Source organism: Delphinus delphis, chromosome 13, assembly GCF_949987515.2.
Source record: "Delphinus delphis chromosome 13, mDelDel1.2, whole genome shotgun sequence".
Classification (NCBI taxonomy): Eukaryota; Metazoa; Chordata; class Mammalia; order Artiodactyla; family Delphinidae; genus Delphinus; species Delphinus delphis.
Window position 1 is genome coordinate 65,005,369 of NC_082695.1, and position 15,426 is coordinate 65,020,794.

The 15,426-nt window shown below is 38.4% G+C and overlaps 1 protein-coding gene across 5 annotated transcripts in view; it reads right to left on the reverse strand.

Moving 5' to 3' along the window:
* The window catches only part of DYM (dymeclin), a 373,309-nt gene that overhangs the window by 160,332 nt on the left and 197,551 nt on the right, over positions 1-15,426 (reverse strand). For 2 of the 5 annotated variants that reach the window (XM_060029021.1, XM_060029019.1), the window contains exon 14: positions 6,821-6,985. The exons of the other annotated variants lie outside the window; for them this stretch is intronic. In XM_060029021.1, the coding sequence (XP_059885004.1) occupies positions 6,821-6,985 (165 nt within the window). The remainder of the gene's footprint in view (positions 1-6,820; positions 6,986-15,426) is intronic. 5 annotated transcript variants of the gene reach the window in all.

Here is a 15,426-nt window from a genome sequence, read left to right on the forward strand (position 1 = left end):
AGGACAATTTTTCGGTGGGAGGGTGGTAAAGCTTGTAAGAACTATTCTAGCTTCAAATTATTTGAAATGCTGTATATGATTATGGTGTATAGTATTATGTTTAAATTTCAAGAGACAAACTTTAACGTAAAATAAGCTTACTGCTTCCTCTGAGTTTTTTCTGCTTAGCTAGAGCCACCAGATAAAATATTTTTGCATTTTTCTGAGTCATCTTTCAAACCATGTTGATATTGCTTTGATGGTCATGGTTTACCATATAAATCCAAAAGGTGAGTGGAAAATTTGTAAAATATTTAACTGAGAGCAAAAAAGCAATGCAATTTCACATATTCAAGAATTAAGGAGCCTTCCTTTGGCAGGCAGTTTTACTGCATATCTGTAGAAAGTATGACAAGAATACTTCATTATCTAATGATGCTACCTTGAATGCCATTTTGAAGATATAGTAGCATTAAAACAGGATTGTCATCTTACTGCTTCTGGTCAAGTAATCGCTGAAGAAGTGGTCATTATTAGACTAGGCTAGTCTGCAAAAAAGTTAATTGTAATAAACTAAAGCATCTGTGCTCATCAGATATGAAGCACCTGTTGCATACTTAAGTATGATATTACGTGCTAGGGATTAGTGGATAAAAAAGCATACATTTTCTGCCCTCATGGAGCTTAGAGTCTACTCTGAGAGAGACAGAGAGAGAAAGAACATGTGTGAGAGAGAAAACATAGTACAATATTAAGTATAACAATGGATTTGGGGATAAGGGAAAATCTGAGGAAGGAACAAGTGTAAGAAATACAGAGTTGGGGAAAGAACATTCTAGACAGGGAAGAGCATGTAAAAAGCCTAAAGATGGAAATAGGGTCAGCAAATCCTAGACAATAAAAGAACTGGTGTGGCTAGAGGATGTACCATCCTCAGGGCAAAGGGAATCCACTGAAGGGTTTCGAGCAAGGAAGAGCAGTAATTGGATTTAGAGTGCCTGAACATGCTTGCTAGGTGAGGCATTAGGGGTGGGAGTGGGAGTGATAAGACTGGAGGAGGAAAAACCAGATAGGTTTTCTCAGTCTAGGTGTAAGAGAAGACAGTTTGAGCTAGAGTGGCTGGCAGTGGGCACAGAGAAAAGAAGGCAGATACTACTTACATTTTGGATACAGAAATGAAATGAATAGAGTCAGGATGGATGTAGGGGGTGAGGGAATGAAAATGCTGAAGATTTTCATGGGATGGGCGAAAGTAACTTGATGGATGGAGACACCATTTACTGACATGGAGGAGACTAAAAGAAAAGGTTAATGGAGAAAGGTTAAGAGTTCACCTGAAAGATGGGGCCTGTGAGAGCTGTGAGTGGTGATTATAGCATGAAGACGGCTGACAGTATGGGACTGGAGCTCAGAATTTCAGCTGGCGTTATCCATTTGAGAAGTAGTGGCACTTGCGTGACATGGAAAGTCATAGAAATAGACAAAAATGCCTACGGTAAGAGTTTAAGTGAAAGGAGAGGAAGACCTTAGGATCAAGCTTTAAGGAATTCTAATATTTTTAAGAAGAACCTAGAAAGAAATGGCAAAATGGTGGGAAGAAAGCCAGGAGTGTAATGTCGCAGAAGCAAAGAGAAGGGTGTGGGACAAAGCTCTCTACACCTCAGCTCTGAGACCAAGCAAAGATGGTGGCTAGGTTTGTCAAGCTTTGCCCTCCTCTTTTCTCTAGAATGCACGGTGATGATTCATTCCTGTACATCTTGAGAAGAAAAAAGAAACCCCCAAATCTCCGGATCAAAACACATACTAATTTAGAATAGTGATTTAAAAAAATTTTCACTGCCTATTGTTTATTCCTCCCAACTTTTCTGATCTGAATTTACCTGCCTATTTTGATTTATACAGCACTGAGTACTAAGGCAATAAATCTTAAGACTGAACACCACATTACAGAAAATGGGATAAGCTTGATGACAAGATCAAGTAGTGAATATGTAACTCGAAAGGAAACCGTAATGGTTTAAGTGGGATAATACATTTCATTCATGCCACAGAAGTGGCACAAAAATCAATAAAGCACATAGCCACAATGGAATTATTAAGACAGTATCATATGCATGAAAAATTATGACTATGGCTTCAAATATTTATTCATTACAAATTTAGTGAACAGCATACACTATGACAAAACTGTTCTACTAATTTAAAAAACCTCTCTTGAGGAAGCTCATTAGAATATTATCTTAGATTTAGATTGAAGAGGCAATCCTTTCAAAGCAATAAAATGGCACTGGATGTGATTTTTTAAACCACGATATAAAAGACATACCAAATAGGGTAAAAGCACTCCTAAATGTGAAAGTTAGACAGAGAAATGACTTAATGTTGTGCTTAGAATTATAGACCCATTCTCAAAACGAAAAAATAAAGAATTAATAAAAATTCTAACATAAGCCATGGGAGAAATTTTCTGTGATCACAGATCAGGGAACTCCTATCTATTCCCATAAATCACACTGCAAGTCTTTGTCAATTAATAAAATGACATTATAATATGTTAGTAGGGGGAAAAAAAAAGAAAAGCCAAAGACATAGATTTTATTTGGGCAGTGGAGAGAGGGCACAGAAAAGGGAGAGAAGAAACTTACAATTTAAATTTGCATAATTAAAAAATTATTTTTTAATTAATTTTGCAAACTTAATTTTGCAAAATAAGCAAACTTATTTTTAAAAAAAATGTCATATATATTTTACTAATGTTCCACAACTATTTTTATACATTATCTAGTTTTTGTCCACGTGCATATAATTTTACAGTTGTATTAACAGCAGTACATAACTTTATATACTTTTTCCACTTAACACTGTACCAGATGTTTTCCGTATTTCTACTCATTTTTCCTTATAATATTTTTAATGGGTGCAAAATATTCCATTGAGTTGATAGGATATAGTTTACTTGTGGTTACTAGTGATTAATTAAAATTCTCAAATGCTCACTCAAAATTCTAAATTTGATTTCTACAGATGGCAACTCTTAGGTTAGTAATCTGAGAGTTGCTCTCAAGGCTTGTGTGGATAAACAGGAGAAGCTACCAGGTCTGAAAGCCTTCTAGCTTCATAAGGTTTGACTTAAGAGTAAGGTGGGCCAAAATCAATACATTAAACTAAGAATAAATGTAAAGCCCTGCAGTTAGGTTAAAAAAAAATTAAATGTGCAACAGGTCTAAGGAGATGTGTGTTCAGGTGAAAAAGATCTGGGAATTTTACATGAACTAAGGTGTGCCTGCTTTAAAATGGGTAGTTTGTCTTAGGACAAATTAACAGAGTAGAATTTATAACTATAGTTCAGTTTATAATTTATATAGTTTTCATTTATGAAGGCCAAAATTATAAAGTACAACTGGAATATCACGTCCAATTCTGGGTACCAAGTTTTGTGATACGTGCTGACAAATATAATTACCCAGAAAGAGAAGAAGAGGGCTGAATAACCGAAAGCTGATTTGTCTCTGTAATGTTGATGGAATCAGGCTATTTAAGTTAAAGAAAAAGCTTTAAGGGGAGTCATGACAGATGTTTTCAAAAACCGGAAGGCCTCTGATAAGCAGCAAAGTTTATACATTTATGTGTTTCTCTCAAGCAGAGCCAGACCAATACATGAAAGTTACTGGCAGGCAGACTTCACATATGACAACCTTTCTAACAATGAAACAGCAAGAACCCTACCACCTCCCGAAGTAGGAAGCACCCAGAAGCTCTCTCTCAGGGATGCTATAAAAAGAACTCTTACACTGGAAAGAAGTTTACAGTAGAATGACTGAAATTTCCATCGCAGTGATTCGTGTTAGACTAAGGTAAAGTTCCTTCCTAAGGAATAGGCTTATATTTCTCTCTAGGAATTGAATTACCTTTTAAACAGTCTGCATAACCAAAAGCTACTTGAGGTTGTGAACTGAGTCTGAGATTGCTCCTTTCAGACATTTGGCTTGGTTTATCCTTCCATACAACATAGCTGAAAGAAAAATCTTTCAACTGCAGGGACTAGATCACACTTGACCACGTGTTACTGTGTATGCAGGATGTTCATCACTTGCAGATGAACATGACACAAAGGTGACCAGACGTCTCCTTTTATGCGAATCCCGCCCACATTCTGAAGTCTGTCCCAAATGGAAGCATTTCCTGTCCACTGTCTCAGCCTGCAAGTGGTGGATGTTAAGCCAGTGGGAGAGGAGGAGGGGCCCAAGGCCCTAACCTCTGCACTTGAGGAAAAGTAGACAGGGCCAGGCAGAAACTGGATGCCAAAAGACAGCACACACCTCTGATGCAAACGCCCTGTTACAAGATGAGAGAAGACGGGAGATGTCAGAGAGGAGACAGGCTTGCAACGGGGCAGCATTTCAAAAATGCTACAAGTATTCCTGGCATCAGAATGTTTCCTTACCCAGGTACCTGGGCCTGACATTTCTTTACCAACGTGTCCTAAAGGCTTTTCAGTGCTGACGAGGACGTTGGATTGAAAAACAGTCCCTTTGGAGGACTGATGCTTTAAAACTCTGCTAAGAATACTGAGCAACGTCCTGAGGACGAGAAAGGACCCGGAGTAGGGATGGGCTGAGGTGGCCCTTTGAGCAAAGGTGGTGAATGAGGACGAGGAAAATGGGAGAGAAATGCTACAGCAACTCAGAAACTGAGGGTGGACTTAACTCTGCCAGGAACTGGCTGAAGGGGGCTTGGGAATCGCACGCTGCTTTCATTAGCCATGTGGTACCTTCATCTTCCTCCTGTCAACTTTCCACTTTTGTTCCTTCCTACTTTGTCTTCCTCATCCTTTTCCTTCTGTTTTCTTTCATCTTCCCAGTCGACTGTGTGTTTCTGTCTCCTGTCTGCTCCTGTGAGGTGAGGGGTGTGACTCCAGAGTACAGCGGCTCATGGTCACACGTGGCAGATGCTAAAACCTGCTGCAACTAGTGTTAATGAACAATGCCCCAGGCATGAGGTGCTATAAGATGTATAATAAGGAATAAGGTTCAGTGTCCACTCCCAGGAGGCTCACAGTCCGGTAGGACGGATACGATGCACATGAAGACACACAGAAAAACAGAAGCACAGTGTGGTGGGAACTTTATGTGCCAACTTGGCTAGGCTATGGTGTCCAGCTGTTTGGTCAAACACTTGTCTAGACGTGGCTGTGAAGGTATTTGGGTGTGTGATTAACATTTATAATCAGTTCACTTTAAGGAAAGCAGATTACCCTCTGTAATGTGGGTGAAGGCCTTAACAGCAAACACTGAGGTTTCCTGAGGAAGAAGGAATTCTGTCTCAAGACTGTAACATAAAAATCCGGCCTGAGTCTCCAGACCACTGGCCTGCCCTATGGATTTAGGATTTAAGACTGAAACATCAACACCTGAATTTCCACCTAATTTCAGACTCACCCTAAAATAAGTCTCAACTATTCTCTCTCTCTCTCTCTCTCTCTCTCTCTCTCTCCACACACATACACCCCTATTGGTTCTGTTTCTCTGGAGAACCCTGACTAGTACACTAGTAAACAAGGGCAAAGGCAATTATGGTGTCCAATTCAGAGGTTCAATGATTAGTAGCTGCTCTCTCCATTCTCTGAAACCAGACAAGTTCTGTCTCCAGGTCCAAAGAGTATTCACTTAACTGATATTCACTCACTTTATAAGCCAGTTGAAAGTCACTGGCTTTAGTTTGATAAATTCTCCTATATTATACACATAAGAGTTGATCTATTATTTCCACTTGCTTTTCTATCTGATTTTTTTCATTTCTTGAAAGTGTCGTTACTGACCCAGTAAGAGTCTGACCAACATCATTATGAGAGTCTAAAATTTTTCTGCTACCAAGAAAAGGATCTGTCACCTTAGTTGTCACACTGTCTTCAATTCCTAATAATCAAAGTGTTTTCACTTAGATATACTGTGTAGTCTGAAGCTTTCCTATGCGTCTTCACCTGAAAAGATCTATTTTAATTCTAAATGCTTGCTCTTTTCTAGAAGGTGGTCATGGAGTTTTTTCCGTCTTCCTCTAAATCAACTGGCAGCGAAGACACTGCCCTCAGGCATCATACTTGGCTAACAGTATAGCGCTGGTGTGCGTCATCTCTGACTTACAGAAAATCTGTGTTAGAAATGTCAACTTCAAGTACAAAGCAGTAATGTCATACTGCCCCTCTACTGAACAACAGGAGTTGATTTCCTCTGATACTTGAGATTGATGGCTTGTCTCTTTCTTACTGCTCCCATCTCCATTAAGTTTAATCTAGATTCATCTAGGACATGTTGCAACTTGCTGATTTTATAACCCCTCTGTATGTAAATGAAATGAGTGAGAAATACAAAATCCCAATGAATAATTTCTACCTTCTTATAAAATCAAACCTGCTCAGCTGAACGTGCCTCTATCAAAACACGGGTGCAGCCTCACAGCCAGCTCTCAGCTACACGAGCAGAGCAAGAGAGAGACCTCAAAATTCATATGTAATTTCATACATAAACCAGACAGAGCCCTCCCAACTATTATAAGTTAAGCCTAAAGATTTCCAAATGAAGCAAAGTAGAGAAAAATTCTGTCAAGTTTATATGACAACTATGTGGCTAAAAGCTTTTCTCTCTCCCATGAAACATAACAAAGTACTTAAGACATTTATTTAAAAAAAAAATCCCAGCCACTTTTTAAAAGAATTATTTAGTATCACTTCAAATATAAATTTCCTCCTTAATCATGTAATTGACATGTATCCCATTAAAGCATGCAATCATCAGTCAATACACAGCATGCAGCATGCAGTAAATGGACAGCATAGGTTAATAACCTGGAAGCATAGGATCTGAGAATGTGAGAGCAAGTTAAAGACAAGAGTTCCTCTCCATTGTCACTGAGGGTCGAGAAGCAATGTTGAAGCGTAGAACAGTGAGAGTGGGGAAAATACAGTTTGTCCAACACATAAACATATCTCCGCAAGTGGCGGCAGGTATAACTGAAAGACAAGGGTAAAAGGAGAAAAACAGAAAGAGAGGAGTTTTCCTTTGAAAAAATAAATCATTCTCAATGACCTCAAAGCTTTCTGTGTATTTTCACTAGATGGTGCCCAAGAAAAAAACAACTGTAAAAGAGAATATTAAAAAGATTAAAAACAAGAAAACAACCTGATTTTTTAAAAAAATGGACAAGACCTAAGCAGACACCTCACCAAAGATTTACCGATGGCAAATAAGCATAAGAAAAGATGCTCCACATCATATGTTATGAAGGAAATACAAATTAAAACGAGATACCACTACATACCTATGAGAATGGCCAAAATCCAGAATACTGACAACACCTAATGCTGCCAAGGATGTGGAGTAACAGGAATTCTCACTTATTGCTGATGGGAATGCAAAATGGTACAGCCACTTTGGAAGACAGTTTTAGTTTTCTTACAAAACTAAACATACTCTTACCATATAATCCAGCATTTATGCTTCTTGGTGTTTACCCAAATGAGATGAAAACTTATGTCCACACAAAAACCTGCACATGGATGTTCATACCAGCTTTTTTCATAATTGCCAAAACTTGGAAACCATTAAGACGTCCTTCAGTAGGTAAAAGGATAAATAAACTGTGGTACATCCAGACAGTGGAATGTTATTCAGCACTAAAAAGAAATGAGCTATCAAGTCATGAAGAGACATGGAGGAAACTTACATGCATATTACTGAGTGAAGGAAGCCAATCTGAAAAGGCTACATAATGTATGATTTCAACTCCATGACACTCTAGAAGAAGCAAAACCATGGAGACAGTAAAAAGATCAGTGGTTGCCAGGAGGTGGTGGGGAGGAAGGCAGTGCACAGTGGATTTTTAGGGCAGTGACACTCTTCTGTAGGATACAATAATGGTGGATACACGACATTATACACTTATCCAAACCCACAGAATGTACAACGCCATGAGTGAAACCTAATGTAAACTATGGAGTTTGGGTGATAATGATGTGTCCAAGTAGGTCTACCAATTATAACAAATGTATCACCCCTGGTACAGAATGCTGATAGTGGGGGAGGCTAAGTGTAGGGGCGAGGCAGGGGCATATGGGAATTCTCTGCACAATCTGCTCAATTGTGCTGGGAACCCAAAACTGTTCTTAAAGAAAAAGTCTATTTAAAAGGAAAAAAAGATACACTGACAGAGGGAAAAGTCTCAAACTATCATGTCATTAGTTAACCATATAAAATTTGCCTTGGTAGAGCAAAGAGACATGAGATATTTTCTCTTTGCAGTATTACAAATACATTCCTGGAAGATAGGTAATACTACTACAGCAATGTGGAAGATGCCATGGTAGAGGGAATACTAGGGGTCAGAAAACTTAGAAATCTAGATCCAGCCCAGCCACTGGCAGCTTTATAACAGCTGGTACTTGATCTAAGTCTCAATTCCACAAATTGCAATATGAAAGTAAAAAGTTTAAATTACTCCAAAACTTTGAAGTGATATTATAAAAAGGTAAAATAGTAAGAATTTTTTATTATTATTATTATTGCCAGAGCAATTTCACGTGTATCACATTTCAGACCACTTAAAAACAACAAGTTTGAAAGAGGAAAATGCCAAGTCAATCAAGGTCAATTAACTAAATAGTGAATACATCAATTGATATGCCTAGACTATTTGTCTTTGAGAACCATGTCTGAAAAACCATACCAAAAGTCTATCAAAGTTCCTAAGGAGGCAACGGTGATTTTTAAAGTGTGGTGGAACTCAAAATAAAACTAAGAGACTGAAAGATTAGAAACAGGGAAATTTCCACAAATGGACAATCCAATCATCCAACCAACTAACCAATCAATCAACTAATAAGCCAAGCAGTACCTACTATCTACTGCATGTAGGACAGTGCTCGACACTAAGGACAGGATGAGGAAGAGAATACACACAATTATTACCCATAGAGAGCTTACAAGATAGAGGGAAAGTAACAAAATTCCACCATAAACTGTGTAATTTCAAACTTCGAACTGCAATAAGCACTCTAAAGGAAAAGTACAGAATGCTTTAGAGGAGTAAAAAGAGGAGTAAAATGGGGATCTCCTTGAGATGTGGAGGTTGAGAAAGGGCTCTTGCAAAGTGAACTTTAAGCTGACATCTTAAGGAAGAATGCAAGTTAGCTAAATAAAGAGTGTGGGCTGGGAGGAGGGGACATGAGTAAATTAAAAATCTATTACAAATAATATATGAATGTGGCAAAAAGAGTGGGCTCAAAATTAATAGTCTTCCTCTATTCAAAAAAAATCAGTTTTTAAAGAAATACCATGATTCCATTACAATGACACCAAAAAATGATGAAGTATTCAAGAATAAATCAAAAGTTATGCACAAATATGTATGAAGAAAGCTTTAAAATGGTAATAAGGAAAAATTTTAGACTCGATAAAATGGAAAAAAAATTTTTTAGACAGGAAACTCTAGGGTTGTAAAGTCACCAAATGTTCATATGTTAATCTAAAAATTTATATCCTCACAAATATCAGTAAGATTTTTTAGAAACTAGACAAGTTAATTCTAAGGTTCATATAGGAAACTGAACATTTAAGAAGAGCCAGGGTGGGGGGACTTCCCTGGTGGTGCAATGGTTAAGAATTCGCCTGCCAATGCAGGGGACACGGGTTCGAGCCCTGGTCCGGGAAGATCCCACTTGCCGCGGAGCAACTAAGCCCGTGCGCCACAACTACTGAGCCTGTGCTCTAGAGCCCACAAGCCTCAACCACTGAGCCCGTGTGCCACAACTACTGAAGCCTGTGCACCTAGAGCCTGTGCTCCTCAACAAGAGAAGCCACCACAATGAGAAGCCTGTGCTCCGCAATGAAGAGTAGCCCCTGCTCACCACAACCAGAGAAAGCCCGTGCGCAGCAGCAAGACCCAACGCAGCCCAAAATAAATAAATTAATTTTAAAAAAATGGCCAGGAAATTCTGAAAAACTAGAGTTATAAGATGGGATTAGCTCTGCCACCTATTAAAAAATACTCTAAAGCGACATTATCAGAAACAGTTTGGTATAGTGCACGAGCAAACAGAACACCAGAATAGACTCAAATAGGACAGGAACCTAGTATAAGATAAAGGTGGCACTTTAAAACAGAAAACCAGATAAGGTATTCAATAAATGATATTAAGTTAACTGGGTAAATAACTAGAAAAAAAATATAGCTTTCTACCTCACCTCTTAAAATAAATTCCAAGTTGATCAAAGCCTTGAAAGAAAAACACTACTACAAGAAAGTTCAAAAATAAACCATACACTGAGAGTCATTTAAAAATAAAGACATAAATTTGACCACACAAAAAAAAAGGAAAACATGAATGGAGGAGACACTTTTCACTCTTTACCTTTTGTACTGTTTGCACTTTTTGCCATTTTCATGTATCACAGAAATAAATTAATAACTAATTAATTTTTAAAAATTTAAAGGGGCACAGGAGTGATACTTTCAATCAGAGGGAATATTCTAAAGCAGGGAGATCTAGGCGAGTTCATGGATCTGAAAGAAGTTCAGTACAGCTGCTGTAACAGTGAATACATGGTCAAAGGTAAGGCAGGCGCATGCAGGCTATGTGCTATTTTAAAAGATTTATCCTATCATGGAAAATTAATGAAGGGATTGAACGGAGAGCCACTATATCTGATTTACATTTTTTTAAATAAATTTATTTATTTTTGGCTGCATTGGGTCTTCATTGCTGCACGCGGGCTTTCTCTTGTGGAGAGCAGAGGCTACTGTCCTTTGTGGTGTGCAGGCTTCTCACTGTGGTGGCTTCTCTTGTGGCAGAGCATGGGCTCTAGGCACGCGGGCTCAGTAGTTGTGGCTCGCAGGCTCTAGAGCACAGGCTCAGTAGTTGTGGCACACGGGCTTAGTTGCTCCACGGCATGTGGGATCTTCCTGGACCAGGGCTCAAACCCGTGTCCCCTGCACTGGCAGGCAGATTCTTAACCACTGTGCCACCAGGGAAGTCCCTGATTTACACTTTTTTTTTTTTTGATTTACATTTTTTAAGATACATTTCTGCAATGCAAAGATAAAATTGGAGAGGGGCAAAAGTTGAAAGATAAAACTAAACAAGGGCAGGAGTAGAAAAGCAAAGAACAGTAAGAAGCTACTGCAACAGTTCAGGCAAATACTGCTGATGGTTTAGAGGACAGGTACAGCAGAGTAAAACCAGTAAAACCTGCACACTGATTGGAATGGGGGACGGTGCCAGTGTAGGAAGATATCAAGAATGACTCCCTGATTTCTGTATTAGGAACTGAATGAAAGTAAACTTTCTGAGATAGGAGAAACTGAAGGAGAGACAGGTTTTATGGAAAAGATCATGAGTCTGGTTTTGAACATGTACGGTATCAGATACTGTAGTTGTGAGATGTCAGTAAAAGTTGGTATATGAGTAAGTTTGAAGCTAGGAGAGGTGTGGACTAACTAACCTAGAGATACAGGTAGATAGAGACATAGAAACACAGATGGAAATCAAAACTCTGAGAGCATGTATGAGATCACCTATAGTCAAAGTGATGAGACAGAAGCACGACCCAGAAGTTACAGCCTTGCCAGGTGAGCGAGGGAGAGGGAGAGGGAGAAGGAGAGGGAGGGAGAGAGGGAGAGGGAGGGAGAGAGAGAGAGGGGAAGTGGGGGGGGGAGAGGGAGGGGGGAGAGAGAGAGGGAGGGAGGGAGAGAGAGAGGGAGGGAGAGAGAGAGGAGAGAGAGGGGAGGGGGGAGAGAGAGAGAGAGAGGGAGGGAGAGAAGAGAGAGAGGGTAGGGTGGAAAGAGGAGAGAGAGAAGGCAGGGAGAGAGAGAGGAGGGGGGAGAGAGAGAGAGGGGAGGGGGAGAGTGGAGAGAGAGAGGGGAGGGGGGAGAGAGAGAGAGGGAGGGAGGGAGAGAGGAGGGGGGGGAGAGAGAGGGGAGGGGGGAGAGAGAGGGGAGTGGGGGAGAGAGGGGGGGGGAGAGAGAGAGAGAGAGGGAGAGAGAGGGAGAGAGAGGTAGGGAAGATGATAATGAATACTAAGTGGTAACTAGAGTGGCAGGAAGAAAATCTAAGAGTGTTGTCAGAAATCAAGAAAAGGAGTGTTTCAAGGTAGCCTTGGTAATAATACACCTTTAAGATAATTTCCAAATATGCTAAATAAATAATAACTTTTCAAGCCATATGATTGAAATAGTTAAAAATATTTTTATAAACAGAGCTACTGTTCAATTTAGAGAAGCTCCTTCCTATTACTTTAATCATCTTGAAATATTCTTCATTATTTTTAATAGAGAGTGAATGGAAATAGCCCAGGTGACCAGCAGCCATGTGACAGATGTATTCTCATTGCGTGAGAAATCCTTTAGCTTCATACTTTTAGCTTACAACAACAACAACAACAAAAAAAAAAACCAAGAAATGAACAAAAAACAACACAACTAGCTTTTCAGAATTACCTTTTAACCACTTACAACTCTATCATGAAGTCTGTCTGAGTATTTTCACAGCAATTGTAAAAATGGTAAAAAATGAATTCAAAATTCAGTAGACCCTAGACTTTGAAATTGCTATTTTGAATTCAGCTCAATCTGTAGTCCTTAAATATAAATCAAGGCACAGAAAATTGGCTTTTAATTATATTCAGTTGTCATTATTAACTAATTTTTATGAGCATCCACTGGATAAATAATATTTATTGGTTGCTGAACGAGACTTCAGTTATGAAATTATTTTAAAGGCATGCAGTCTACGTAAAATTAATAAAATGTTTCAAAAGGTACAAATATGAAAATGGATAAAAAGATATGATGTTGTATTTACTTCAGCATTTTACACAAAAGAATACCTTCTAATCATTACTGAAAAAGTTATATGGCGTCTGATTGAAATCTTGCTGAGACAAAAAGATCAGCATCTTGGTTACCTTTTTCTAGATGCTCTAATTTTTGAATATTCTTAGAACACAGTGATAATATTACTTACCTTCCATGAATGGAACAGTATAATATTTTTTGATGAGCAGAGGTTTACATTAGGATTTTTAGCAGTTGCTCATATTAAGCTGGTGACCAAATGTAACGCATTATAGGACAATCTTTCCAATCCTTTATTTTACAACTGATCTTTGGAACTTAAATTAGGAAATGTCATCTTGCAGTGCTTGGTTTCATTCTAATATGTCAAGCTAATTTTGAATATGAACTCTGTGACTTTGTCATCTACTAAACTGAGAATATCTCTCACGATTTCTTCTAAGAAAATCATTAATAGAAGCACTGAATAGAAACAGGTCAAGGACAGACCTCCTAGAAAAATTCACTAGAGATCTCTGTGTTGGCCATCAGCACATAGAGAAACACTAATCAACAGTATTTTCATGTTTTTCAGCCATAAATATATGAAGGAGGAATGTGAAAAAAAATACTTTCACATTTATGACCTACTTATGTTTTTTGTCCCCATATTCCACCACGATAATTAAAAACAGGTATCAGAATCCCCATTTAACAAATGATAAAACTGCAGAATAAAGAAGTGACATGTTAACCATCCTGTCAATTAGTAATGGAAGAACTCTACCCAGTGGAATCCACCAACAATGCTGTCATGCTCCAGCCCGAGGCTTTCTAACTCTATAAATGAATATCCAAGCCCAGGACCCATCTGCTCTGGAAGTTCTCCAAGTCCTATTCCTGCTCACTTCTCCCATATAAAAGTATTATTAAGAAGCTGATGGGCTTCCCTGGTGGCACAGTGGTTGAGAGTCCGCCTGCCGATGCAGGGGACACGGGTTCGTTCCACGGTCTGGGAGGATCCCACATGCCGCGCAGCGGCTGGGCCCGTGGGCCATGGCCGCTGAGCCTGCGCATCCGGAGCCTGTGCTCCGCAACGGGAGAGGCCACAACAGTGAGAGGCCCGCGTACCGCAAAAAAAAAAAACCAAAAAAAAAAAGAAGCTGATAATGTCCAAGATATGGAAGCGTTAGAAAAAATTTTTTAACAGGTTTACAATTAAATAGATATTGTTACTGAGTCCTAAAAAGGACTCCAGGACTCAATCCACCAAAGGAAAGCAAAAACTTAAGAAAACATAAAAATTGTGCTCTTTAAAAACACGAATCACCACCACCTTTAACAAGCGATCACAGTGAATATTAACATCAGTAAAGTAAACCTTATGTGTCTCCTGATATGATCACAGTAGAGATTAAGTCTAACCACACGGAATCATCAGGCAAATCCAAACTGAGGGGCATTCTTCATTTGAAAAAAAAAAAGGGTCTGTGTTTTTCAAATTTTGAAAGATGAGGAAAAACCAAGGGGCTGTTCTGGATTAAAGAAGAATAAAGAAGACAACTAAATGTAGTATGTGATTCTGGGATTGGATCCCAGACTAGGGTAATAAAAAGGCATTTTTTTTTTTTCCTAGAAAGGAAATTAGTGGGGCAAATGACAAAATTTGAGTGCCTGTAGATTAGACAAGAGTATTTTCTCAATGTTAATTTCCTAATTTTGAGAAATATCTTTTTATTTTTAAGAAATACACACTGAAGTTCTTGGTGGTAAAGGTACATCTTGTTTATACACTTATTCTCAAACGTTTCAGAAAAAATAGGACACACAATGATACAGCAAATGTGAAAGTTTTACATTTTGGGAATTTGAGTTAAAGGTAAATAAGAAATCTTTATACGATCTTTCCAAGTCTGCAATTTAAAAGGTTTTTAAAAACAAATACAATATTATAACATCAAAAAACTTAAAGAAAACCAAACTAGCCTTTTTGATATAGTGAATAACATCCATTTTAAGGTTATGGAACGCAAACCTAGAGCCCTCAAATGTCATCCTGACCTCTATACTTAAAGCTTAGGACATCAGAAAAACTAGAGTGTGGGAAGTAAGCAAATGTGGTCTGGAGCTATCCCATAAAAAACAGTCACTGTTACTTAAGAACTGCACTTTCATAAAAAATAAATTCTCTTTAGTGCCTTCTTACATGAAAATGTCCAAGATTATGCAATGTATAGTTCTGAAATGTTACTTGATATGGTTATGCCTCACCAAAGTAAAATAGGAAAATTTCTGTCCTAGAACAACATTTAAGTCTGTAAAAGATCCCCAAAACCACAAGCAAGAAGAGTGATGCTCTAAAAAGAACCCAGGGTCAGGCTTTCTAATAATGTATTTTACAATACTTTGACAATAAAATTACAACATAAAAATGAGGTTACCAGGGGCAGGTTAAACTTTATGGACTACCTAGACTATTCTGTGTATCCCTTTCCAATCTCCATTTTTGTTTCTCCCTGCCTCCCTTCCTTTCTTTCGAAAAAGCTTGTCAGCAGATTCACCAGTAGGTTTAAAATACCAAGAAAACTAAATTAATAATAAATGTTTAGGACCAATTTGAAGAAA